This window comes from Calonectris borealis, chromosome 10 (genome assembly GCF_964195595.1).
Source record: "Calonectris borealis chromosome 10, bCalBor7.hap1.2, whole genome shotgun sequence".
In the NCBI taxonomy this organism is placed as follows: domain Eukaryota; kingdom Metazoa; phylum Chordata; class Aves; order Procellariiformes; family Procellariidae; genus Calonectris; species Calonectris borealis.
This window is the reverse complement of record NC_134321.1, coordinates 20,085,958-20,111,023: the sequence shown is the minus strand read 5'-3', so window position 1 is coordinate 20,111,023 and position 25,066 is coordinate 20,085,958. Positions and strand designations below refer to the sequence as shown.

The 25,066-nt window shown below is 65.5% G+C and overlaps 4 protein-coding genes across 7 annotated transcripts in view; 1 reads left to right on the top strand and 3 right to left on the bottom strand.

Moving 5' to 3' along the window:
* The window catches only part of DAG1 (dystroglycan 1), a 53,751-nt gene extending 45,633 nt beyond the window's left edge, over positions 1 to 8,118 (bottom strand). Inside the window, exon 1 of the mRNA XM_075159290.1 lies at positions 8,046 to 8,118. The gene's annotated coding sequence lies outside the window, so the exon portion shown is untranslated. The remainder of the gene's footprint in view (positions 1 to 8,045) is intronic.
* On the top strand, positions 3,786 to 13,520 carry MST1 (macrophage stimulating 1). Its single transcript, XM_075158474.1, has 21 exons — positions 3,786 to 3,998; positions 5,727 to 5,860; positions 7,612 to 7,954; positions 8,096 to 8,150; positions 9,301 to 9,442; positions 9,607 to 9,719; positions 9,850 to 9,964; positions 10,220 to 10,356; positions 10,430 to 10,550; positions 10,652 to 10,770; positions 10,866 to 11,028; positions 11,131 to 11,261; positions 11,332 to 11,434; positions 11,538 to 11,674; positions 11,772 to 11,807; positions 11,890 to 12,001; positions 12,076 to 12,153; positions 12,219 to 12,365; positions 12,447 to 12,553; positions 13,062 to 13,201; positions 13,282 to 13,520. Exons 1-21 carry the CDS (start codon positions 3,786 to 3,788, stop codon positions 13,441 to 13,443), a joined length of 2,808 nt encoding a protein of 935 aa, XP_075014575.1. The 3' UTR covers positions 13,444 to 13,520.
* A 151-nt stretch (positions 13,521 to 13,671) lies between these two features.
* On the bottom strand, positions 13,672 to 20,032 carry LOC142086014 (acylamino-acid-releasing enzyme-like). Its single transcript, XM_075158473.1, is given in 22 exon segments — positions 13,672 to 13,810; positions 13,889 to 13,995; positions 14,069 to 14,171; positions 14,247 to 14,437; positions 14,528 to 14,616; positions 14,705 to 14,785; positions 14,857 to 14,934; positions 15,066 to 15,207; positions 16,783 to 16,871; positions 16,943 to 16,994; positions 17,082 to 17,176; positions 17,282 to 17,342; positions 17,521 to 17,756; positions 17,867 to 17,958; positions 18,022 to 18,170; positions 18,652 to 18,794; positions 18,911 to 18,986; positions 19,089 to 19,170; positions 19,310 to 19,436; positions 19,517 to 19,625; positions 19,741 to 19,851; positions 19,853 to 20,032. Coding segments are annotated over 22 exon segments (2,532 nt in total).
* Positions 20,033 to 20,047: 15 nt separating this feature from the next.
* On the bottom strand, positions 20,048 to 24,720 carry LOC142086332 (acylamino-acid-releasing enzyme-like). Of its 4 annotated transcripts, none has more exons than XM_075159284.1 (22): positions 24,671 to 24,720; positions 23,851 to 23,980; positions 23,623 to 23,749; positions 23,447 to 23,540; positions 23,277 to 23,352; positions 23,037 to 23,200; positions 22,827 to 22,964; positions 22,645 to 22,736; positions 22,530 to 22,570; positions 22,332 to 22,453; positions 22,118 to 22,178; positions 21,952 to 22,049; positions 21,810 to 21,861; positions 21,632 to 21,720; positions 21,419 to 21,557; positions 21,259 to 21,342; positions 21,101 to 21,181; positions 20,914 to 21,002; positions 20,618 to 20,808; positions 20,447 to 20,549; positions 20,273 to 20,379; positions 20,048 to 20,198 (listed from the first exon to the last, which is right to left on the bottom strand). In XM_075159284.1, the coding sequence occupies exons 1-22, from the start codon at positions 24,680 to 24,682 to the stop codon at positions 20,093 to 20,095; spliced, it is 2,196 nt and encodes a 731-aa protein (XP_075015385.1). In that variant the 5' UTR covers positions 24,683 to 24,720; the 3' UTR covers positions 20,048 to 20,092. The 4 variants fall into 4 exon arrangements, with proteins under 4 accessions (XP_075015385.1, XP_075015386.1, XP_075015384.1 ...); XM_075159285.1 differs by having other exon boundaries at positions 23,851 to 24,001; positions 24,671 to 24,718; XM_075159283.1 differs by having other exon boundaries at positions 20,273 to 20,549.
* Positions 24,721 to 25,066: the final 346 nt, after the last annotated feature.

Sequence of the window (25,066 nt, the reverse complement as noted above, 5' to 3'; positions counted from 1 at the left end):
GGAGCTTGTCCACCTCTGATCGAGGCTTTTAAGCAAACCTTCTCACGCCTGAATTAGCCATGGTAATCACGGAGTACTTCACTCTGCCACGTTCAGCAGACAGAATCGCATACAACTTTTATCCCGGCTTATCACCGTTACCACACAGGGGAACACCGCTGCCTTCTCAATGCTTTAAGTCCACAATATACAATTTTACATCTTTGCCAGTAGCAAATGAAGACCTTTTTCACATTAGCTTCGATTACAAAGTTTTCATGAGGCTATAAAGCCCTATACTTATACTTTTCTTACAAACAGTTTACTACCAAGGGTTCCTGGGGTTTTGCATGCAGTACCATTACAACATGTTGCTTTAGCTTCCTCTGTACGTTTCTGAAGGAGATTTGTATTTATTCTCAGCAATTGTTATTCTCAGAAGATCAAACTTCTTACCTCCCTAAAGGCTGACCCCTGATATTCAAACAAAATTTTATTCTAAGATGTGATAAAGTGTTTCCTGAAAGAGCAACCAGCACAAGGCTGCTGGCATACGGATAAACATAAAGCATCGGCTTCAAAAACACCACTGGAAGGACAAAATTCCCCATGCAGAGGACATGAAGTTTCACATTTTGGCCAAACAGCTCACTCCAGGGGAACTGAATTGATACCGTGCAAACACGTACAGCACCATGGCACAGACCTTTATGTTAGATTACATGAGATCATTAGTCCAAATCACTTCTGTATTCCTGCCACCAACAAAAACATTAGTGCCCAGCCTGAAAAACACCTGATCTGACCTGGACAGTAATTAAAATAAGGTTTACTGCCCTATTCCTGATGCTTTATTCCACACAGGATGGACAGATCTGCATTGTGACCACACTCCAAAACTGGCAGGACCACTTATGCACCCCATACAACAGCTATTCTGTGCACAAACACCACACGGCAGAAGCTTTAAATTAACTCAGTGCGAGAACTAATGAAATCAATGATACAAGTTGTTTGCGCTTATTAAGTTCAGTTGTTGCCACTACTACTGAAATTATACTTTCCAACATGTCTTAAAGCATGTGCTACTGTACAGCATGCAAAGATGCTGAGGATTTTGGGGAGCAGATAGGCAAGGGGTTTTTGAATTTTGGGAAAAATACTAGAGGAAGATTCTCCCTTTGAACCGGCGCAGTCCCACCCTCGTCTGCAGCCAGTCTTCACCCTGCACATGTAGAGGTGGAAGTCTACTTTTTAGAGAAAAAGAGACACGGCTACACTGATTCTGTGTCTCTTCCCGACAGGATCTTGCAAAGTTTAATTCAGAGAGGGTTTTAGAATAATCACCTTTTATTCTCTAATGCAGGCCCCAGGCACTATCATAAAAATTCCACTAGAAATATTTCCTTTGGGGTGGGAAAACACCATGCACGGTCTGTCATGCAGGAATCAGCTCCTACAGCACAGAGAGCTCACACTCCACAGAGGTCAAGACCTAACTGGAAAGTCTAAGGGACACGAAGGGGAATCATCGCAGCCTCAAATATTCGTATCACTGCAATCCCAATGCCAAAGACATCATGCCAGATTTTCCACTGGCATCAAACTCTGTATTTGCAGATGACTGCAAGACCATTTTATTAGAAGAACCCCTTACTTTGGGAAAAGCAAAGTACTCACCCTCAGAGAAAGCAGATCGCAAGGGAAGGTCTTTGCCTTAGAGGAAAAAGAGAGCCCCAAAGCATTCAGTATCAGCACACACTCATCTTTTTCTGCCTCCTGGCTCAAAACGCCTCTCACTACCCACCTGGAAGCCCACACCTGCGTAAGGCCTTCCTGTAGGAATCCCAAGCGCCACAACACAAAGATAACAAAAGATCTCACCTTAGGTTTCTACACATTATTTCAGCAATATTTAGAGAAGGCCTGATGAAACTTTTCCCTGCTGTAGCGGAAACTCTCAGCTAGAGACCAGAACCGAAGGGCTGCTTAAGAGACGAAGTTTACGGGAGAGGCACAGAAGCCGTACCGGAAAAACTCAGCAACTATTTCCATTCTGGTTAAAGCAGTATCTGACCAGCATCCTGGACTGCTGAATAACCGAGTGCTGGAGACAGGGATCGTTTTTATCAATCACCCTCAGTCCCTCTCCCCTGTAATCAAAAAGTCCCAAAGAAGCCACACACACGAGGAAATCCTTTCGGGGCCTCACGGGAGCTCTGGGAAGAGATGCGCTTCCCCAAGAGCCTGGAAGAGTCCATTTGGGGGCTGACCTTGCACAAGAAAGGGGGAAGAAGCCTATGTGACAAGAAGCAAGCAGTGCCACCCCAGCAAGGGACCAACAGCATAGACAGCCCCCACGTCGTGATCTGAAGTTGTGACGGTGGCAGGAGGCTTTCACATCACCCGTCGTAATCCATCGCTGAAGTGGAAAACCGCTGGTTCAAACTTTCGCCCAGCCTCTCCTCACTCAGCTCATCCAAAATCAATCCCTAGCCCTTGGGACTGATATAAAATGATCAGTATCTGCTACTGGAAAATCTCATCAAAATTACTGAATGCTAATCCCCACCCTTAAGGAACACACTTCACAGAAGATTAAGCTTTCTGAAGTCTAAATGTACAATCTAGTTCAAAAAAAGGCAAAACCCAGTGTGAATTCATTGCCTATATGCATTCAGCACTCGCGTGACCAGTAACTATGCTAGAGTAAACTGAAACCTCTCCCGTAATCACTTTTCAGCCCCTGAGGAGGGAGGGGAGGAATGCCGCTCGTCAGGTCCTTACCAAGGAGTATTTGCAACATCAAGTATTGCGGGAAGAGGCTTCCAAGTCAATTTGTTGGAAAGCTCTGAGAAGCCAGGATCCAAAATATTTCTGAAGCTGCCCATGTAACCCTTTATGAATTGAGCCCTTCTCAGAAAGCACAGTAGAAAATACACACCTTACCCTTATTCGGGGTTGCAGTGACGGCAAATACCATAAATGAGCACTGCGGTGAGACCACAACAGAAGAAACGGGAAAGAAAGGAGAACTCGTCAGCGGAAACCTTAATTCAAGTATATCTTTACAGGCCAGATGAGGCTAGGAGCCTGTTTTTCTAAAGAAAAACCCAAAACAAAGCTGAACACTGTCCACCTGTGGGGCTGGGACAAGTTCTACTGTTGTTTCCAAGCCCCACCCTCTGCATGTGAAGGTCTGCCAGAGATAATGTACTTCAAATCCCATCAAGAATTACTCTCCAGACCTAGAGGATACCTGCAGGACAGTAACACCAGGGGGACAACTGAACCCTGAAGAAGAAAATATCCATTACGGCTAAGAGCACCATCCCAAGGGAGAGCTCTGCTGATACAACGGCTCCCTGCCTCCGAGGGTGGTCCGACTCCCCTCCTGACCACTTTGCTAAACCAGTGGAGAAAGGGTCGAGCTGAAAAAAAGAACAATTTTATGCCAAGTTAGTAGGATCAGTTCATCAGCTCAGCACCACAGCTGGCACGTGGGAGGAGGCAAGAGGGCACAGCTGAAAGCAGGGAAAGAGAAGGGCCCTTTTAAGAGCACCAAGCCACGAGGCTGGCTGAGGCAACCGCTCGTCCTGAGCTAACCCACCACCCTCCAGCACAGGGACCATGCCCACCTCTCCTTCTTCCTCCATGCTGAGCCTTGATTCATCTCCACCCGCACTGCCAGGGTGCTGACAAGCTCCTTCTGGCTGGGGCATTTACAAGCTCCTTCCATGGACAATTCAGGTTACTAATTTGCAGAAAGTTAACCCAGGAACAAAAAAAAAGATCAGCTCAGCAAGATGACCTCAAACACCACAACTGCGTGGCTGGAGGCCGGACCTCTCCCCTCGGAAAGCAGCGAGCCTTACACCAGCTCAGCCATCCCACACAACTCCACCCGCCGCTGCTCGCTGCGCCTCACCCTGGGGACAACCGCGGTGGCATCGGGGCTGACGTGGCCCGGCAGTGACAGAGCTCAGGGGGCCACCCAGCAGAACACCGTCTGTGTTAAGGTTTGGGGGGCTGTTGTGAGCTCTCCGCAGAGAGACATAAGCAAGGGTCACAGTAAGGAGCCGTGGGAGCACGTGGTAGCCCAGCGGCCCCCTCCAGCTCTCGGGTCCCAGCACACTGCCCAGGCACGGGACCCCGGACACTGAAGAGCCACAAGGCTGCACTGCTGCCATCGGCAGAGATTCCGGGGAATTTCCTAGCATGCATCAAGCCTGGCTCCCGGAAACCAGCACTGCTGGGCTGAGGTGACCTTGAGCAGAACACGGGTGCATTCCTAGGGTGTCTTACATGGCTTGCACCCCAGCTAATAACTCAGGCAGAAGCTACCATCAGGCAAGAAGCTGCAGCTTTAATTCAAGACACATCTGCCCATCTGAGCAGGTCACCGCTGACAGAAGAGGCAGGCCCCCATTGCCTCCCCACACCCCGAACAAAGCCATGCCGCTCACCTTGCCCTGTCACCCCCTCATCAGACGCCCAGAACAGCTCACACACCAGGCGCAAGAGCCAGGGAGCTTTCTGCGGGTCCCCAGGCGATCAGCTCACGGGCCCAGCAGGCACCCGCGAGAGGAAGGGAACGGGCCTGCCTGGCCAGGGGACTTGGACCATCTCCTTTGGAGAGTGTTGCACCAGCAGATCAGCTCGGATGGTCGTGAAAAATACAATGACAAAGAAAATGGTAACATCAAATATATACAACCACCTTTCCCACGGGCAAGCTAAAATTTTACCCCAGAAAAGCTGAACCAGAGACAGTTTAAGGCAACGGATAAGTGCAGGGAGATACACAGAAAAAGGCACTAGACTAGGAAGTGCACCTACCTAGCATATTCACGCAAGTTAATATATTAACTTTCCGTCCAGCAGCACCTTAGTAGTTTGCTCAAACTTATTCAATCTCACAGAATAAGCCCTAAAAGCACAGGTTCTTCAGGTTGATCTTTTATTTTTCACAGCTTAAACATGGTCACAGTCCTCTGCAAATCGGGTTTAAGGTACAGAGCTCTCCAGACTGCACAAACATCCTAAGAACAAACATTTTCAGCATACCAAGAGCTCAGATACACTAGGTCAATCCAACTGTGTTTATTTGTATTTCGCCCAAATCACCGCCAAAGTACTCAGAGCTCAAGGAGCAACAGCCTCCCACTGATTCAGCAAGAGACCAGAAGTAATTGGTAGACAGTCTACAAGCACCACAAGAATGCCAGACACATTTATTTACGTGACCCCTGTTTGCCCAAGGAGAATTCAGAGTTTGCATTTTCCTCATTCAAATTAATCATTACTAGAATTAAATCTTCTGTACTATTCCTCAGCTAACGGGAGGAAAGGCACAAACCATGCAAAATCATCCCCGCAACGAAACTTTTAAGATAGCTGTCATTGCCGAAACGAGAGAGACAGTTTTACTGCCATCAGCTGGAGTTCCTCGCCAGGCTGGCACAGCATCCTGGTATCTCTCCAGGGCAATCTCTCTTGTTATCTCTCCAAGGGACATGGAAAAGGCAAGGAGACACCGTTCCTGCCGTTGAGCAACACCACTTCTGCCAGAGCATCACACCTTCTCTGCTAGGCTGACAACCTGCCGCATCTCACACCTGTGCTGCAGACACTAAAGCATGAAAATTTCCACAGGACCTGGCTTCTGCAACCGCACGGTCCTCTCCTCCGTCAGACCCGAGTGGGACCGCTGGTCTTTAGTGTAAAGCACATCCTAGGCTTGTCAGCTGGCGCGCTCGCGCAAGCCAGGACGCAGGAGCGCTCCCTCCGACGTTCCCCCCTCGCTGCCGGAGTACAGCTCTGCCAACAAGAGACACGCGAGAATTCCTCCAGACCAGCCGTCCGTGGAAGATAAGCTACGGTCAGAGCTTTGAGCCAATCCTAACCACGCACTTTACCGTTGAAGACGGCGAGAGGTCTCGCTCTACCTGTCACGCACCCTCCTTCATTCCTGGTACCGGCCGAGCCCAGCACACCAGGCAGCGAGAGACGAGAAGAGAAAGAAGTGGATAAGCAGTGCTTGAGCTAGCAATGAGTACCAGCCATTTCTAAAAGCAGAGAAGTGCTCGGGGTTAACAAACCCCCCACAAAACCTACCAGTACACAGCAAGGCACAGAACACCTTTACTGCTATCAGCCCCACAGCTTTTGCCAATTCTCCAGGCCTAATATCAGCAATTAAGCAGAATTTACTACTCAGTTTACACAATGCTGAAAGAAAGGGGTATTTCTAAGCTAGCACGTGCTGTCAACAAGATCTTCTAGTTATTGAAGAATTTGTGCCAGCTCCCAAAGAAGTGAGCGCAAACTCCGGCAGGAAGAAGACGGCACGACCTGGAATCAGCCAGGCTTTGCTGATTACTCCTCTGAGTAAACAGTGGTGTTCCCAGCACTTCAGCTTGCTCTCAAGCTTCTCCCGTTGGCATACTACCCTATATTTAGGATAGAAGAGCGCAATGACAAGCATTGGGAAGAATGAATAAGTGGTTTAGGATACTCGGAATAGCGGCAGAGACTGTGTGAAGAAACCTATGCTGAATTAGAAACTCTTAAAGTGAGGAAAGGAATCTGTAAAGCTAAAGATGGGAAAAGATAGCACTCCATATATAAAGTTAAATAACAAATTTTGTTAAGGACAGTACTCTCAAGGCAAGAGACACTAGCAGTCCATCCTGTAACAGCAGCAGGCGGTGGAAAGAAGCCCCTGCCTGAAGGGGCTGAGAGAAGATAGGTGAATACTTGGTCTTTTTATACAAAAAGAGAATTTTAGTCTCATTTTGGACAGGTGAGCGATGTCAGTGCCATTTTCCCCAGCCTACGAGCCCAAAGCTCCAGGACCAAGGGAGACACAGCACCTCAGGGAGTGACTGCGAACCCTGCTGCCCAGCTCCCCCGTCCCCCTGCCTGCACCCTCCCACCCCCGCGCAGCAGAGACCAGGTTAAGCTGTAAAGGCACACACGGGGAGTTTGCGCCTGCAAACCTGTGGCAAAACTTGCTAAATTCATACCCACTGACTTGACGGGCGCTGGAGACTCGGGCGAGCCGCTCCGCAGCCTGTTGCTTCTGAGGAGCCAAGGAGGCCAGAAGGAATATTCTGCATTTACGCCTTTTTGTGCAGCAGAACTATTTACTTGCACTTAGTCACCCGCACCGCTGCATAGAGATAAAAGTTTGACTGTGGGTCTGTAACGCCTCTGCTGTTAGTCGCGCTCGCAGCGCCGAGACCCAGCTCGGCCCTCGGAGCCCCCGGGGCCCCGCAGAGCCCCCTACAAGGTCGGCCTGTCCCGAAGCGGGGCCGAGGGGCTGCCCTGCCACCCCTGCCTGGGGCTGCGAGGGGAGAGAGACGCCCAACTCCGCCGCGTACCTGGAAATGCACCTGCGCTCCCACGGCGCCACGCCGAACCCGGGGAGAGCCCCACGCCCCGCCGGGCCGAGCCCGGGAAGCTCTCACGGGCCCCAGCACACGCAGCCAGGGACCGGCTGCCGCCACCTCCAGCACCTGGGCCGCTCCCACGGTCCCCGCCGGCGGCTGCAGCGAAGCCCCACGCCTCGCCCGGTCCAGCCGCTCGGTGCCCCGGGCCGGGCCCGCTCCGCCTCCCGCCCGCCGGCAGGGCCGGCCCCGCCGGGCAGCCCCTGGGCGCGGCGCCCACCCAGGCCCCGGACGGCCCCAACCGGCGGCCCCGGCGGCGGCCGGGCAGAGGGCGGCGGGAAAACAACGAGGAGAAGGGAAGTGAGGGAAGCGCGGCAAGCCGGGGGCAGCGGCGCCGGAGCCCGCAGCCAGCCCGGGCCGCCGCCCGCGCCCGGCCCCGGCAGGCCGCGGAGGGCGCGCCGAGGCTGAGGAGGCGGCGGGCCGCCCCCGCCGGGCCGGGCCGCCCGACTGCCCGCGCACCGGAGGCCCGCGCCCGCCGCGCCTCTGCCCAGGCCGCGCCGCCGCTGCCAGCCCCGCTCCGCCCGGTAGGCCAAGGGCAGGGCGGCCCGGCAGGTGCCGCCGCAGCCCCGCGCCGCCCGGCGGAGGGCGGCCCCCCCCGTCCCCGCGGCCCCTCACCGTGCGACGGCCGGGCCCGGAGGCCGCTCCCCGCCGGCTCTCGCCGCCAGCGGCCCCGACGCACCGAGCGGGCGGCGCGGCGCGAGCGCGACCCCGCGCGGGCACGTACCTGGGGGAGGGGCGCGCGGCGCCTAGCAACCCGCGGCACGAGCGCGCCGCGGCCAATCGGCGCCAGCCGCCCGCCCCCGCCCCGCCCTCTCCGCCCCGCCCCACCTGGCCGCGCGCGGCCCCGCCTCCCCCCGCGCCCTGCGGCCGTCCCACGCGGCCCCGCCCTCCCCGTCGCCCCGCCCCGCCGCCCCATCCGCTCGATGTTGGCCCCCCTCCAAGCCCCGCCCCACACCTCCCGCCGGCCCCGCCCCGTGCCCTAGGCCCCGCCCCCAGCCCAGCAGGCCCCGCCCCGCGCCCCACGTGCGGCCCCGCCGCGGGGTGACCCCGGCCCCGTCTGGCCCCGGGCCCGCGGGCAAATATTTGCTTGGGGCCGGCCCCGCGCTCCAGCAGCCCGGGGACGCGGGGCCGCCGCCATGCAGCCCGTGCTGGGGGTCCTGCTCGCCCTGGCCGCGGCCCTCGGCTCAGGTAGGGCCTGGGCTGGGCCACCGTGGGGCTGCCGTGGGGCTGCCGTGGGGCTGGAGGGCGTGGGGCACCGCGGGGCCTAGACAGGCCTGAGGGCCAGGCCAGGAGCCAGCCGGCCACTGCCCTGTCCCGCGGGAGAGGGAGGCAGCAGGAACTAGGGGGCTGCAGCGGGTGCGGAGCACCCTGTAGGGCAGGGTCCCCCTGCTCCGTGCTCCGTGGATCCCGTGCTCCGTGGGGCAGGGACCCCCTGCTCCGTGGGACGTGGATCCCGTGCTCTGTGGGGCAGGGACCCCCTGCTCCGTGGGACGTGGATCCCGTGCTCCGTGGGGCAGGGACCCCCTGCTCCGTGGGACGTGAATCCCGTGCTCTGTGGGGCAGGGTCCCCCTGCGCCGTGGGATGGGGATCCCGTGCTCCGTGGAGCAGGGACCCCCTGCTCCGTGGGACGTGGATCCCATGCTCTGTGGGGCAGGGTCCCCCTGCGCTGTGGGATGGGGATCCCGTGCTCCGTGGGGCAGGGACCCCCTGCTCCGTGGGACAGAGATCCCATGCTCTGTGGGGCAGGGATCCCACGCTCCGTGGGGCAGCACCCCCCTGCTCCGTGGGGCAGGGATCCCACGCTCTGTGGGGCTCGGGTGTCCCCGCTGTGCCCCCACAGGCATGCTGAGCTCCTGCCGCACTCCCCAGGCCACCGCTCGCCCCTCAATGACTTCCAGCGCCTGCGAGCCACCGAGCTGCTGGCAGTGCCCCCGGACCCACCGCCGCCGCTGCTGGAGCGGGGCTCCGCAGAGCAGTGTGCCCGGCGCTGTGCCGCCAGCCTGGCTTGCCGGTGAGCGGCCCGTGGCAGCGCCGTGGGGTGGGTGGGAGTGCGGGGGGCCACAACACCAGAGTCACTCCGTGAGCTCGGATGCTGGGTGCCCATGCGTGTGCCGCCGGGTCCCACGGGCCCTGGCCCTGCAGGGTGCCGTGCCAGGCTCCCACTGTGCCTCCCAGGGCTTTCCACCACGACCGGCAGAGCCAGCTGTGCCAGCTGCTGCCCTGGACCCAGCACTCGCCCCACGTCCAGCTGCAGAAAAACATCCACTACGACCTGTACCAGAAGAAAGGTGGGCTGGTGCCACGGGTGGGCACAGGGACACCACAGACCAGGCACAGGCCACCTGGCGCAGGGCTCCCCCGTGCCCGTGCGCCCCAGCCCGGTCCTGGGGCTCTGACACAGTCCCTGGGTCTGGGCAGACTACCTGCGGGACTGCATTGTGGCCGACGGCACCAGTTACCGTGGCACACGGGCCACGACAGAGAAGGGTCTGCGCTGCCAGCACTGGCGAGCCACGACACCCCACGACCACAGGTGCCCCCATGTCCCCAGCTGCCCCACGGCACCCGCCGGTGGCCCTGGGCAGTGTGGGGCAATGGGGAACGGGCTGGGGACAGTGTGGGGGCAATGGGGACAGCACAGGGACAATGGGGACAGCACAGGGGCAATGGGGACAGCACAGGGGCAATGGGGACAACGCGGGGGCAATGGCGACCGCAGCGTTGTGGCTGTGCCAGCCCCGGGGCGAGGGGCTCCCGGCAGCGCTCCTACCCGCCCCGCTGCCAGCAGGTTCCTGCCATCCCCCAGCAATGGGCTGGAGGAGAATTACTGCCGAAACCCCGACCAGGACAAGCGGGGCCCATGGTGTTACACCGTCGACCCCAACATCCGTCACCAGAGCTGCGGCATCAAGAAGTGCGAGGACGGTGAGTGCGGCAGCCCGGGGGTGCCCTGTGCCGTGTCCCCACCCCCCCACTGAACCCCCCCGGCTGTTGGCAGCCGTCTGCATGACCTGCAACGGGGAGGAGTACCGCGGCACCGTGGACCGCACCGAGTCGGGGACGGAGTGCCAGCGCTGGGACCTGCAGCACCCGCACAAGCACCCCTACCACCCTCACAAGTATCGGCCCCCAGCCCCTGGCAGCGCGCGGCCGCCCCGGCCATGCCAGGTGCCGGGGTGGTGGTGCCACCCTCAACCGCTGCTCCCCGTCTCTGGCCCAGGTACCCTGACAAGGGGCTGGACGACAACTACTGCCGCAACCCCGACAGCTCCGAGCGACCCTGGTGCTACACCATCGACCCCGGGCGGGAGCGCGAGTACTGCCGCATCCGCCTCTGCAGTGAGTCCCCGCCGGTGTTGCCACGCAGCTGGGACCGGGGGTCCCGAGTGCCACCCTAACCCTGCCGCTTTGCCCCTCTCTGGCCACACAAGCAGAGAAACGCCCGCGGTCTCTCAACGTCACCACCGGCTGCTTCAGGGGCAAGGGCGAAGGCTACCGGGGCCGAGTGAACGTCACCGTCTCGGGGATCCCCTGCCAGCGCTGGGACGCCCAGACGCCCCACCAGCACCACTTTGCACCCGAGAAGTACCCGTGCAAGTAAGGGGGTGAGGGGGATGCGCCCAGGAAGGGCAGCGGTGGGCAGCACCCGTGGGTGTGGGCCTGGGGTGGGGGGGGGCACCCACGCAGCCCCTCCGCCAGGGACCTGCAGGAGAACTACTGCCGCAACCCCGATGGCTCGGAGGCACCGTGGTGCTTCACCGCCAGCCCCACCATCCGCGTCGCCTTCTGCTTCCACATCCGCCGCTGCCCCGATGAGCTGGGCGCCCAAGGTGAGCCACCCCCGGGCACCCGTCCCCGGGGTGCCTGCCAGGGGTGCCAGCCCTCCCTGCCTGTCCCCAGAGTGCTACCACGGCCACGGCGAGCGCTACCGCGGCCACGTCAGCAAGACGCGCAAGGGCATCACCTGCCAGCCGTGGGCTGCCCAGGCGCCCCACGTGCCCCAGTGAGTGTGCGCGGGAGCGTGCTGGGGGTGCTGTGTGGGGACGGGGACGGGGTTGGGGATGGAGGTGGGGATGGTGATGGTGACGGTGACTTTCTCCTGGCAGGATCTCGCCCGTCACCCACCCTGAGGCACATCTGGAGAAGAACTACTGCCGCAACCCCGATAACGACAGCCATGGCCCCTGGTGCTACACCATGGACCCCCGCACCCCCTTCGACTACTGCGCAATCAAGCCCTGCGGTGAGCCCCTACCCGCACCCCTGCAGAGCTAAGGTTTTGGTTCCCCCCAGGGTGGCTGGGTCCCACCCCAACGCCACCCTTGGCTTTCTCTCCGCAGCTGGCAGCATGGTGCCTTCCGTCCTGGAGAACGCAGGTGGGGGCCCATGGGTGCCGGGTGGGTGCCGTGGGGCGGGTGCCAGCAGCACAGCCCCGGCTGACGCCCACCCTGCCCGCAGACGCGGTGACGTTTGAGCAGTGCGGCCGGCGGGACGAAAGGCTGCAGAAGAAAGGGCGCATCGTCGGCGGCCAGCCTGGCAACTCGCCCTGGACCGTCAGCATCCGCAACCGGTGAGCGGGTGCCCCGCCTGCACCGCCATACGGCCAGCGTCCCCCCCAGGAGCTCACCCCCCCCGTCCCCGCAGGGCCGGTGTGCACTTCTGCGGGGGGTCCCTGGTGAAGGAGCAGTGGGTGATCAGCACACGCCAGTGCTTCTCCTCCTGGTAAGGCCGGGGCCGGGGCGCGGAGTGCCAGGAGCCCCCCGCACCCTCACGTCCCCGTCCCGCAGCGACGCCGACCTGACGGGCTACGAGGTGCAGTTGGGGACGCTCTTCAAGGACCCCGGCCCTGGGGACCCCGACCAGCAGACCATCCCCATCACGCGGGTCGCCTGTGGCCCCTCCGAGTCCCAGCTGGTGATGCTGAAGCTGGCAAGGTGGGCGGCCGTGCCCCGACCCCTGCCGTGCCCCGCTGCTGGCCAGGCTGGCACTACGTCCCACCCCACCTCTTGCCGCAGGCCGGCAGCTCTGAACGGGCGCGTGGCCCTGATCTGCCTGCCGCCCGAGCGCTACGTTGTGCCCGCGGGCACCGTCTGCGAGATCGCCGGCTGGGGGGAAACCAGAGGTACCCGCCGCGGGCAGCCCAGGCCAGGGCATCCCCTGCGACGGTATCCCCTGCCCGACACATCCCTGCCCATGCCATTCTCCTGCAATGGCAACCCCCTGCCCACAGCATCCCCATGTCCATGGCATCCCCCTGCCCACGGCATCCCTGAGTCCCTGGCATCTCCCTGCTCACAGCGTACCCCTTCCCTGGCATCCCCCTTCCATGGCATTTTCCTGCCCACGACGTCCCCCTGCCCATGATATCCCCCTGCCCATGCCATTCCCCAGCAACGGCATTCACCTGCCCGTACCATCTCCTGCCCACGATATCCCCTGCCCGCAGTACCCCCCAGGAGGGCACTCCCCCTGCAAAGGCGTCACCTTGCATCCTGTGTGCCCCCACCCACGGCATCCACCCACCCACGGCACCCCCTGCCACGCCATCCCCCTGCCACGCCATCCCCCTGCCACGCCATCCCCCATCCGTGCATCCCCTGCCCGCTGCCCCGCATGCTCGCTGCCCGCAGGCACGGCGGACGGCAGCGTGCTGAACGTGGCGCGGCTGCCCGTGCTGGCCCACGGCGAGTGCAACGCAGCGCTGCGCGGGCGCCTGAAGGAGAGCGAGCTGTGCACCGCCCCGCTGCGTGCTGGCGTGGGGGCCTGTGAGGTGAGCTGGGCCGGGGACCGCTGCCTCGGGGGGCCTGTGGGTGCCGGCACCGTGGTGACGCCGCTCTCCGGGTGCCACAGGGGGATTACGGGGGGCCACTGGCCTGCCTCACCGCCGACTGCTGGGTGCTGGAGGGGGTGATCACCCCCTCCCGTGTCTGCGCCCGCACCGACCAGCCCGCCCTCTTCATCCGCGTCTCCCTCTACGTCGACTGGATCCACAAGGTGCTGAAGATGGGCTGAGCCGGCTCAGCCCCAGCCTGGCACAGCCACCAACACGCAATAAAGGCCCGGCCGTGGCCGTGGGGGTGGGCACTGCACAGGGTCTCGCACGTTTATTTAGCGCCAAACCCCAACCCACGTCCCGTCCTGCCCCTGGCTACGCTGGCTCCATCCTCCTCTGGTCCTGGTGTGGTCCCCAGGGCCGGCGGTCACCCCGAGGCTGGCACAGCCACAGTGGCACCGCGGGTGCTAGGGGCTGTGTCGGCCCGTCCCGTCCCGCCGGGGCTGGCCCAGGTACCGGAGGAGCCAGCGGGCGCAGTTCCCGAAGACGTCGGCCTCCGTCTCCACGCCGGCCAGCACGTGGCCGCCCTCCGGGTACCAGAGCAGCCTGCGGGGCCGGATGGGGGGTGCTCAGCCAGCGCCCCGGGGCGCCCTCCCCGCTCCCACGCCCCTGCACCCCACTCACCGTGTCGGCACCCCCCTGGCCCGCAGCACCCGGTACAGCTCCAGCGCCTGCGTGGGGCTGACGCGCCGGTCTCGGGCACCCACGCACAGCAGCACCGGCGTCCGCACCTGCGGCACAGCTGGCAGTGGGTGCCCGGCACCCTGTGCCTGGCACCCCGCACCCATCCTGCCCCTGCCTTACCCGGGCCGCCTGGGCGATGGGCGAGCGCAGCAGCATGGTGGCCACCTCCTGGGCACGGGGCACCCGCTCGAAGGAGTAGGGCAGCCCCAGGGAGGCGTAGCGCCTGCGGCATGGAGGTGCTGGTGGGTGCCGTGGGGATGTGGCACGGCACGGCACAGGGTGGGGGGGTGGTACTCACCAGTCAGGGATGTCGGAGGTGCCCAGCAGCGCGGCCAGGTTGGAGACGGGGCTGCGCAAGGCGCAGGCTTGGTAGCGCTCGGGCTGACGGGCGAGGAGGTGGAGGGCGATGAAGGCTCCGTGGGAGCCAGCCAGCAGGGCCAGGCGGTGCGGGTCCAGGGGCTCGCTGCGCAGCGCCTGCTCCACCGCCAGCTGCTCCCGTGGGGCACCCGCCATCAGCACCCAAACATCTGCACTCCCCCAGCGGCATCCCCTGGCACCCCCCAGCCCACCGCCCCTCACCTGGGTGTCCGCCACGTCCTGCTCACCCACGCGGGAGAGCAGGGAGTTGATGCTGGCCTGGCCGAAGCCCAGGGAGCCACGGTAGTTCACTGGGGAGACAGGGAACATGGGTGCCACGGGTGCCACGTCCCCAGCAGGGCACGGGGACCACAGGTCCCTGGGCTCCCCGGCACTCACCCAGGAGCACGGCGAAGCCCAGCTGGCACAGTGCGGCCATGCTCGGGCGCCAGCGGGCATCGAAGACGGCGTGGGGTCCACCTGGGGCCAGTGGGGACATCACCCAGGGTGCCACCAGCGCCATGGGGCGTCCCTGCCGTCCCCTCACTCACCGTGGGGACACACGACGAGGGGATGCGGCGCTGTGCCGTCCGTCGGGCTCAGCAGCAGGGCCTCAAAGGCCTGGGCGCCTGTGCCAGGGAAGGGGTCCCACTCAGCACCCACCAGCCTGGGCACCCGGCACCCTGCCCACCCCCCTGCACCCGAGGGTCCCTGGCACCCAGGCAGCACCCAGGCACAACAGGGGCCCCCGGGCGCTCACCGTGCGCAGTGGGGCTCTGCCCGCTGCAGGGTGGCTGGACTATCAGGGTCTTCCAGGTGACACCGGGCACCGTTGGGGTGTCCTCCACCGGCACCCAGTGGAGGGGCAGCTCCTGGCCCGCCGGCGGCAGCACCGCCACCACCTGGGGACAGGCACTGGGTGGCACTGGGGGACCCTGGCCCCTGCTGGGGTGTAATCAGCCCCAAAGTGCCCACAGTCCCAGTGCTCTGGTGCTCTGTGGTGCTGTCCTGTGCTGTGCCATGCCGTGCTGTGCCATCTCAAGCCGTGCGTGGATGTGCCATGCTGTGCCTGGTCATACTGCTCTGTGCCATGCCGTGCTGTCCTTGGCCGTGCCATGCTGTACCTGGCCCTGGCCCGCTGTGCCATGCCATGCTGCACAGTGCCTGGCCATGCCAAGCTCTTCTGTGCCGTGCCACGCTGTCCTGAGCTGTGCCTGGCTGTGCCATGCCACGCCGTGCCATGCCACACCGCGTTTTGCCACGTGTATTGGGTTTGCGTGGCAAGGGTTTGGTAGCAGGGGGGGCTACAGGGGTGGCTGCTATGAGAAGCTGCTAGAAGCTTCCCCCATGGCCGAGTGCCAGTGCCAGCCGGCTCCAAGACGGACCGGCCGCTGGCCAAGGCCGAGCCCATCAGTGACGGTGGTAGCGCCTCTGGGATAACGTATTTAAGAAGGAGAAAAAAACCTGCGCAACTGGAGGGGGAGAGAGGAGTGAGAGTACGTGAGGGAAACAGCCCTGGAGCCACCAAGGTCGGTGGAGACGGAGGGGAGGAGGTGCTCCGGGTGCCGGAGCAGAGGTTCCCCTGCAGCCCCTGGAGAAGACCATGGTGGGGCAGGCTGTCCCCCCGCAGCCCGTGGAGGTCCATGGTGGAGCAGATATCCACCTGCAGCCCGGGGAGGAACCCACGGTGGAGCAGGTGGGTGCCCAAAGAAGGCTGTGACCCTGTGGGAAGCCCACGCTGGAGCAGGCTCCTGGCAGGACCTGTGGTCCCGTGGAGAGAGGAGCCCAGGCTGGAGCAGGTTTGCTGGCAGGACTTGTGACCCCGTGGGGGACCCACGCTGGAGCAGTTCGTGGAGGACTGTCTCCCGTGGAGGGACCCCACGCTGGAGCAGGGGAAGAGAGCGAGGGGTCCTCCCCCTGAGGAGGACGGAGCGGCAGAGACATGCGATGACCCGGCCGCAGCCCCATCCCCGTCCCCCTGCGCCGCTGCGGGGAGGAGGGAGAGAATTCGGGAGTGAAGCTGAGCCCGGGAAGAAGGCGGGGGGGGGGAAGGTGTTTCAGTTTTTATTTCTTATTATCCTACTCTGAGTTGATTGGTAATAAATTAAATTAATTTTTCCCCAAGTCAAGTCTGGTTTGCCCGTGATGGAAACCGCTGAGTGATCTCCCTGTCCTCATCTCAACCTACGCCCCCTTCCTCCGATTTTCTCTCCCCTGCCCAGCTGAGGAGGGCAGTGACAGCGGCTCTGGTGGGACCTCGGCGTCCAGCCGGGGTCAACCTGCCGTGCGGCACCACGCCACGCTGTGCCCGGTCATGCCGTGCCATGCGGCACCACGCCACGCTGTGCCCGGTCACGCCGTGCCATGCGGCACCACGCCACGCTGTGCCCGGTCATGCCGTGCCGTGCTGTGCCTGGCTGGCTGCGCATTGCCGTGCCGTGTCACGCTGTGCCGCGCGGTGCCGGGGCTCTGCTCACCAGGCTGGGCGGGCGGTGCGGGGCTGAGCGGGTGGCCACCAGCAGGTCCCACTGGAGGGTGAGCAGCTCCCAGCACCCTTCGGGCAACCCTGGGGACAGAGAGCATGCTGGTGCTGGCAGATGCTCACCAGGGCACCGCGGGCGGCCCGGCGCCACATACCTGCCGTCAGGTTGGTGACGGTGGCCCCCTCCGTGTCCACGAGCAGCAGGTCCTGCGAGGGGGCAGAGCACAGGCAGCTGCGTCACCACGGGGTGCAGGGCCCACGTCCCCGTCCCCCGTCCCCGTCCCCAGGGCTCACTGTGCGGCTGCGCTGCGGGGTGCCCAGCACGGCTCGCCGGCTGTCGGCCGCCCAGCACCGCAATGGCAGAGTCTCGGCGTAGAGCCCGGCGAAGGCTGTGAGTGTGGCAGAGTGCTGGTGAGACGGGGCTATGGGTACCCAGTATGGGGGGGTCCCAGCGCCCCAGCAGCGCCCAGCCCTGCCCACCACCCCACACTCACCTTCTGTGGGCTCCTGCACCACGTCGAGCACCGTCACCGACTGCCTCGTCTGCCAGGTGAGCTGGGGAGAGCCAGTGGTCAGGGACAGGACCCCGCCGGGGAAACTGAGGCAGGGAGATTGAGGGACGAGCCCACCCCCCCATCCCGGCCGGGGAGTGGCTGTAACATCCTGGGCCGGGTCCTGTACCGGCAGCTCAGGGTGGCACGGCCGTGCCCTGTGCCCGCAGGGCCCCGCTCACCATGCGCAGGTGCAGGCACTGCCGGTGGGGCCCCCCCAGGCCCCCCTCCAGGTAGAGCAGGCGCCGGCCGTCGGGGCTCAGCCGGGGGGAACAGGCAGCGCGGTGCTCGGCTGACAGCAGCTCTGCGGGTGGCAGGGGGTCAGCACCCCGGGCACCCCTGGGACCCAGGGCACCCCCCGCACCTCCGGCGCTCACCGCAGCGCCCACTGGCCAGGTCCAAGTGGAAAATCCCTGACCTGAGGAGAAGGCGCGGGTCAGGCTGGAGCCCCGCGGCCGTGCTGAGCCCCTGCCGTGCCAGCACAGGGTGGGCATCCTGACACGGCGCTGGGTGCCGGCGGGGACCCACCTCCTGTTGGAGCAGGCGCTCAGCCCCAGGCGGAAGGGCTCATGCCACCAGCCCACGAACACCACGCCGCGGTCATCCGGGGACCACAGGGCCTGTGTGACAGCCGGGCTCGTCCCACAGCCCCCAGACTGGCCCCCCCAGGGCTCTCCCTGCACCCCGTCCTGACCTGGCCAGGGGAGAGGTGCTCCGGGACGCCCTCCAGCACCGAGACGCTGCTGCCCTCCAGGTCCAGGGCGCAGAGAACGGGCACGCTGCAGGTGCTGAGTGCTTCCCCCCAGTCCTCGCGGTACACGAACTGCTCGCCCTGCGGCACAGCCCTGTCAGCCCCACGGCTGGTGGCCCCAGACATAGGGCTCCATGCATGGCACGCTCGTGGGGTGTATGGCACGCTTATGGGGTGCACGGCATGCTCATGGGGTGCACGGTGTGCTGATGGGGTGCACAGCATGCTCACAGCGTGCATGGCAAGCTCACGGCGTGCATGGCACACTCACAAGGTGCACAGCATGCTCATGGGGCACATAGCACGCTCATGGGGTGCACGGCACGCTCATGGGGTGCATGGCACGCTCACGGGGTGCACGGCATGCTCACGGGGTGCACGGCACGCTCACGGGGTGCACGGCACGCTCATGGGGTGCATGGCACACTCATGGGGTGCACAGCATACTTATGGGGTGCACTCACAGCGTGCACGGCACGCTCATGGGGTGCACGGCACGCTCGTGGGGCGCAGAGCACACTCATGGGGTGCTCTGCACACTCACGGGGCTCATGGCACCCACCTCCTCATCTTCGTCCTCCGCCGCCGGCCTGGCGGCTCCCGGCACGTCCCAGGGGCAGGGGGGCCGTGGTTTGGGCCGGCTCTTCTCAGCCACGTAGAGGAGCCGCGTCTCCGAGCGGGACCAGGCCAGACAGGCGAAGGGCCCTGGCACGGTAGGAGGGTGCCAAAGCCCAGCCTGGCGCAGGCACAGCCGGGCACCGGGCAGGCACTGGGGCCGCCGGCCGTGCCGCCTTCGCCTGTGTTCTGGGCAGGGGCCCTACCCTCCGTGTAGACCTCCCCGTGCTTCCCCAGCGCCGTGAGATCCACACTGTGGCTGCGCCCGCTGCCACCCCACACCTGGGGGCACGGGGGTCAGCACCGGCACACCACGGCCCTGCGCTGGCACTCAGGCACCCCGGTGAGCCCCGAGGCTGCCGTGACTGGGGCAGCCCGCGTTACCTCCAGCAGCTCGTGGCCCTGCTGCGGGCAGCGGCTGAGCACGGCGCGGTGCTGCCCCGTGGGCGAGTCCTGGCTGAGGAGCCTGCGGGCGGGAGGGAGGGAGGGAGGCTGCGGTGGGCCCGGGCACCCGCCATGCTGTGGGCACGTGCCACGCCACGGGCACCGGCCACACCACATGCACCAGCCACGCCGCCCCATCCCGCAGCCTGTCCGTGCCGTACTGGTTGGGGATCTCGGCGCTGAGCGCTGCCCGGCTGACGGCGAGGCCGCCGCCGCCCGTGCGCCGCAGGCTGTAGTGGCGGCTGAAGCGCAGGAGCCGGCGGCGGGGCAGGTCGGGGCGGCTGCACTCTGCGGGAGGGGGCCGTCAGCGTCTGCCCGCACCGGACCCGCGGGCCGAGAGCACCGGGGCGGCTGAGCCCGCGACTCACCGGTGTAGAGCAGGAAGGTCTGTCCCCCCGTGGCAGTGCCAAGGGCGGCACGGCTGATGGCCGGGAACCGTCTCAGCTCCCGGTAGCAGGCGGCAGGGCCGCCGGCCGCCTGGGCGGGGGGAGAGGCGTGCTGGCAGGGGGCGAGCTCACCCCTCTGCCCACGCCCGCCCCCCGAAACGGGGCTGTGCCCACCCACGCAGCCCCCTCCAGCCTCCCCTGCCCACCTCCGCGCCCCGCTCGGTTCCTGAGGCCATGGGGCCTTGCTCCGCCGCGCTGGGCCGCCGGCGCCTGCTGCTCGGCGGCGAGGCAGGCTGCCAAGGCGTGCGCGAGCAGCCCGGCGCGAGGGGCCTGGCCGACGCCAGCTCTCCAGCTGCCCTGCGCTGCCGTGCCCAGGGCGGCTGGGCAGGGTTCACCCTCTGCTGTGACACACCGCGTCCCTGCGTGGGAGGGGGGTCTGGTGGCCACGAGCCCCTGGGCCACCAGGAGTGGAGGTGACACCGGCACTGGCACCACCATCAGAGAGACCAGGGGTGCTGAGCTACACCGTTTATTGGGGGAGGAGGCGGCGGGGGACCGTTAGCACCGCAGGTGCTTGAGCAGCCACAGCGCCATGTTCATGAAGCCGTCGGCTTCAGCCTCAACGCCAGCCAGCGTGTGGTTGTTCCCCGGGTACCAGAGCAGCCTGGAGGGGAGAGGAGGGGTTAGCGCCATGCCCGCACCCCCCCGCCCTCCCCGGGCACCCAGCACCCCACTCACCGTGTGGGGACCCCCCGGGCCTTGAGGGCACGGTAATACTCCAGCCCCTGCTTGGGGGGTACGCGCCGGTCGTCCTCCCCCAGCATCAGCAGCACGGGCGCGCGGACCTGCGGGAGTGGCACAGCCTCGGTGCCGGCACTGCCGGCGGGGACGGGGATGGGGACGGGGACGTACCTGGTCGACGTAGCGCATCGGTGACTTGCACAGCATCTCCGTCCACTGGGCCGGGTCCGGCAGGGTGTCGGGCGCGTAGGGCAGCCCCGTCTCCGTCAGGCACCTGCGGGCGAGAGGGACGGGGACGCGTGCAGGGCCGGGGCGGCGGGGGGCCGGGGCGGCGGTACTCACCAGTCAGGGATGTCGGTGGCGGCCACCATGGAGGCGATGTTCACCACGGGGTTGCGGACCACGCAGGCGTGGTAGGTGTCGGGGAACTGGCCGAGGAGGTGGCACGCCAGGAAGCCCCCGTGTGAGCCACCCACCAGTGCCACCCGGCCGGCGTCCAGCGACTCCTCCTGCAGCACCCGCTCCACGCAGAGCTGCCACCACGGGGGACACCCACTGAAGTAGGCGGCCCCGCTTTCCCTCCTTGGGGGTACCCGCAGGAGTACAGGGTGCCCCAGGACCGCGTGCCGGAGCCATACCTGCACATCGCGCACGTCCTGCGTGCCCACGTTGCCCGGCAGGGAGGCCACGCTGTCCTGGCCGAAGCCCAGCGAGCCGCGGTAATTCACTGGGGGGGGGGCAGCGTTGGAGCCTTTCCTCCCCCCACCCCCGCCCCACTGCGGGAGCCGTGCCACCCAGCAGCCCCGGCCCCCTGGCATCACTCACCCAGCAGCACGGCGAAGCCCATGCGGCACAGCGCTGCCGGGTACAGCATCCACCCGGCCGTGAAGACGGAGTGGGGACCCCCTGCGAAAGGCAAAGGCAAAGCGGGGTGACGCTGCCTGGCTGGGGCCGGGGCCCGGCAGCCGGGGGCAAGCTCTTACCATGGGGCATGACGACAAGGGGGGGCTTCTGGGCAGCGGGGCCCTCGCTTGGGCGCAGCAGGATGGCATCGAAGTCCAGGCCCCCTGCAGAGGCGGGGTGGGTGGTGTCAGGGTTCGGCGGGGCCGGTGGAGCCCAGCCCGGCCCCCCCAGGGCACTCACCATACTGGGGGTGCTCCTGCTCCGGGGGGGGCTGCAGGGTGCGGATGCCCCAGCTGATGCCAGGCACGGGGGGTGCGTCCTGCAGGCAGACCCACTGCGCCTGCGCCTCCCGGCCGGCGCCAGGCAGCACGGCCACTTTCTGTGCGGGTAGAAGCGTCGGTGCCGGCACCGAGAGGGGCTGGTGGGTGCTGAGAAGGGGGGGTGTCACCTTACCAGCGTGGGGGGGCAGCTAGGGGTGGAGAACCTGGCCACCAAGATGTCCCGGTCGATGGTGAGGACAGACCAGCTTCCCTGGGGAGCATCTGGGGAGGAAGCTGGGGGGGTCAGACCTGCAGGCGTGCCCCCCTCCCCAGCCCCAGCCCCGGCATGGCCGCGCCAGCCTGGCACTCACCAGCCGTCAGCGAGGTCGTGGCGCCCGTCACCGTGTCCACCACGAACACGTCCTAGGGGCATGAGGGCAGAGTCCAGCGCAGCCCTGACCCTGCCCAGCCCCCCTGCGTGCCCCCCTGCCGATCCGGCACAGCAGCCCTCACCTGCTGGCTGCGCTGGGCCGTATCCAGCACGAGCCTGCGGCTGTCGGCCGCCCAGCACAGCCCCGGCAGAGCGCCGCAGTAGATGCCCGGGAAGGTGCCTGTAAGGAGAGGGGCGGTGCTCAGCACCCCCCCGCGCCTCTCCCGCCGCCCCCGGGGCTGTACTCACCCCACGCCTGCCGCGGCACGGCCTCCAGCACCGTGCTGGTGTGCTTGGTGTACCAGTCGTACTGCGGGAGACATGGCATGGGGTGAGTTTTGCAGGGTCGCAGCCTGCCTGCCCCCGCTGCCACCCGGGGAGGGGGCACCACCACCTTCCTGCCAGCCCCTGCCCCGGCACGGGCACCCCGTCACCTTCCCAGTGTCCCCCCAGTGCCACTCACCATGCGGAGGCGGCTGCACTGCTGGTGGGGCCCCAGGGCGTCGTTCTCCAGGTAGACGATGCGGCAGCGATCGGGGCTGAGCCGCGGGGACCACACGGCCCTGGTGTCCTCGGAGAGCAGCTCTGCACAGGCATGAGGGGACGGTGAGGGGCTGCGGGGAGCCGGGGCGCCGGCGAGGTTGGGGCGCGTGCTGCTCACCGCATCTCCCTCCCGTCAGGTCCACGTAGAAGAGCGCTGACCTGCCGGCAGAGACGGGTGTCACCGCAGGGGCGGGGGGCCTGGCTGTGGGGTGGGGTGCCCCACGGGGACTCACCGGCGGTTGGTGCAGTGCCGCAGTCCCAGGCGGAAGGGCTCGTGCCACCAGCCCACGAACACCACGCCGGTGTCGCCGGGGGACCAGAAAGCCTGCGGGGAGAGGAGGGGGGAGAGCGGTTCAGCCCACCGCTGCCCCCCGAAACCTCCCTGCTCCGGTTCCCCAGGGCACCCCATCCTGACCTGGCCGGGAGAAAGGTGCTCCGGGACGCCCTCCAGCACTGAGATGCTGCTGCCCTCGATGTCCAGGGCGCAGAGGACGGGCACGCTGCGGGTGCTCAGCGCCTCCCCCCAGTCCTCGTAGTACACGAACTGCTCGCCCTGCAGCACAGTCCCGTCAGCCCCATGGCTGCTCCCACCAGCCCCCACCGGCCCGGGGCTGGGGGACCCCACCTTGAGGGGTGCGTCATCCTTCCCGGGGTGCCCCGCGTCCTCGTCGGAGGGGCCCAGCTCGGGGGCTTTGCTCTGGAAGAAGGACTCGGCCTTGGGACGCTTCTTCTCCGCCACGTAGAGCAGGTGGGTCTCCGAGTGTGACCAGGCCAGGCAGCCAAACTGGTCTGCAGGGGCGGGTCAGGCACCGGCCACCCCGTCCCCCTGGGACCCCACGTCCCTCGGCATCCCCTGGCCCCTCACCATCGTCGTAGACGCTGCCGTGCTTGTCCAGCGCCGTCAGGTCGATGCTCTTCACCTTGCGGTTCTGATCCCAGACCTGGGGGCAGAGACGCCGGGGCGGCCCCGAGCCGCAGCGTGGATCCGACCCTGAGCCCCAGCGTGGATCCGGCCCCCCCCGGCCCCCTCCTCACCTCCAGGAACTGCTTCTCCTTCTCCTTCTCCTTGCCGGGGACCTTGCGCAGGACGGCCTTCAGCGCCCCGCTGGGGGACTCCCGGCTCAGCAGCCTGTGGGTGGGTGGGTGCCTGTCAGCCCCCCACCATCCGCACCCCGAGGGGACGCCGGTGCGGGGGACAGGATGGGACTCACTCGTCCTTGATCTCGGAGCAGGTGCCGGCGGGCCCCGAGTAGACGATGGAGGCCCCGTCGTGGAAGATCAGGTACTGGCGGCAGAACTTGACGTTCTCGGCCCGCGCCAGGTCCCGCTGCGACCACTCTGCGAGGAGCGGGGTGAGGACACCCGCCGCGTCCCCGCCAGGCGGGCGGAGACCCCACGGACACCCCCGGGCTCCCCAGAGGGCCACCCCATCCCCGTACCGGTGTAGAGGCTGCAGTACTTGCCCCCGTACTGGGTGGTGACGTCGGGGCCGAGGCTGGCAGCGCTGAGCCCCGGGTGCCGGCTCAGCTCCTGGTACAGCTCCGCCATCTCCTCCGCGCTCAACGGCACCTGCGGGACCCGCCGGGCTGGCTGGGGGCGCGGGGGGGGCTAACCGGGGAGTGGTGGGGCACGGGGGGCAGTTACTGGGGCACCAGGGTACATGGGGGGCATCAGGGGGGTACCGGGGGCAGCTACCGGAGTACCAGGGTTGCAGAGCCGGGGCAGTTTTACTGGGGGCACTGCCTGGGGGTGCAGGGCCAGGGCAGTTATTGGGGTATAGGTGGGGTACAGAGGTACTGGGGCAGTTACTGGAGTGCCAGGGGCAGTACTGGGGTGCAGAGCCAGGGCAGTTACTGGGGTACATAGCGGGGATTAGGGGGGTACTGGGGCAGTTACTGGGGTACCAGGGGCAGTGGTGGGGCTGCAGAGCTGGGGCAGCTATTGCGATACGGGGGGGATTAGGAAGGTGCCGGGGGGCACTGGGGGTGCAGAGCCGGGACAGATATTGGGGTACCGGGGGTGGACGAGGGTATGGGGGCAGTTACGGGGACACGGGGGGAGCCACCGCAGCAGCGGGGGCAGGCGGGTGCCGGGGGTCACCGGGCGGGGCAAGGAGGGGGCAATGCCCGGGACGGGGCTCCCGGGGTTGCAATGACGGGGCGCGGGGCGGCGGGGGGCAGTGGGGCGTGGCGGGCTCCCGGGGCAGTGACGTCACCGCACCCCCCTCTCCCGCCCCCCCCCCCCCCCGCAGCCCCTCACCGGCGGCTCCATGTCGCGGCGGCGAGGCGGGGGCGGAGCCACCGTCCGCACTTCCTGGGTGGGGGCGTGGCCGGCGGCGTGCGGCATCTCCCATTGGCTGTGGCGCTCGGCCAGCCGCCCGCGCTACGGCGCCCCCCGGTGGGCGCGGGCGGTGCCGCTGCCGAAGGCCGCTAGGTTCGGGTCCGCACTTCACCCCGGCTGGGCCCCGCCTTCGCCCGGCGGCCGCTCCACCCAGAGACACCGGTTCATCCGCGGGGCCCCGTTTGAAGCCGTACCCAGGGGCCAGGGCGCGGCCCCGCAGCCTCTGGGCCGCGCCGGAGTGGTTTCCCCGGCAGGTGGCTGCAGCACAGGGGCTCCGTGCGCCGGCTGGCGGGGATCGGGCCCTGGGGGCCCACA

Coding starts and splice junctions, on each gene's coding strand:
- LOC142086332 (XM_075159282.1), bottom strand. Junction 20,550..20,617: donor GCCACCGACATCCCTGACTG/GTGAGTACCGCC, acceptor TCTCGCCCGCAG/GTGCCTGACGGAGACGGGGC. Junction 20,199..20,272: donor GCCCGGGGGGTCCCCACACG/GTGAGTGGGGTG, acceptor TCTCCCCTCCAG/GCTGCTCTGGTACCCGGGGA.
- MST1 (XM_075158474.1), top strand. CDS start 3,786: ATGACCTCAAACACCACAACTGCGTGGCTGGAGGCCGGACCTCTCCCC. Junction 10,771..10,865: donor CTGCCGCATCCGCCTCTGCA/GTGAGTCCCCGC, acceptor CCACACAAGCAG/AGAAACGCCCGCGGTCTCTC. Junction 12,366..12,446: donor GTGATGCTGAAGCTGGCAAG/GTGGGCGGCCGT, acceptor CTCTTGCCGCAG/GCCGGCAGCTCTGAACGGGC.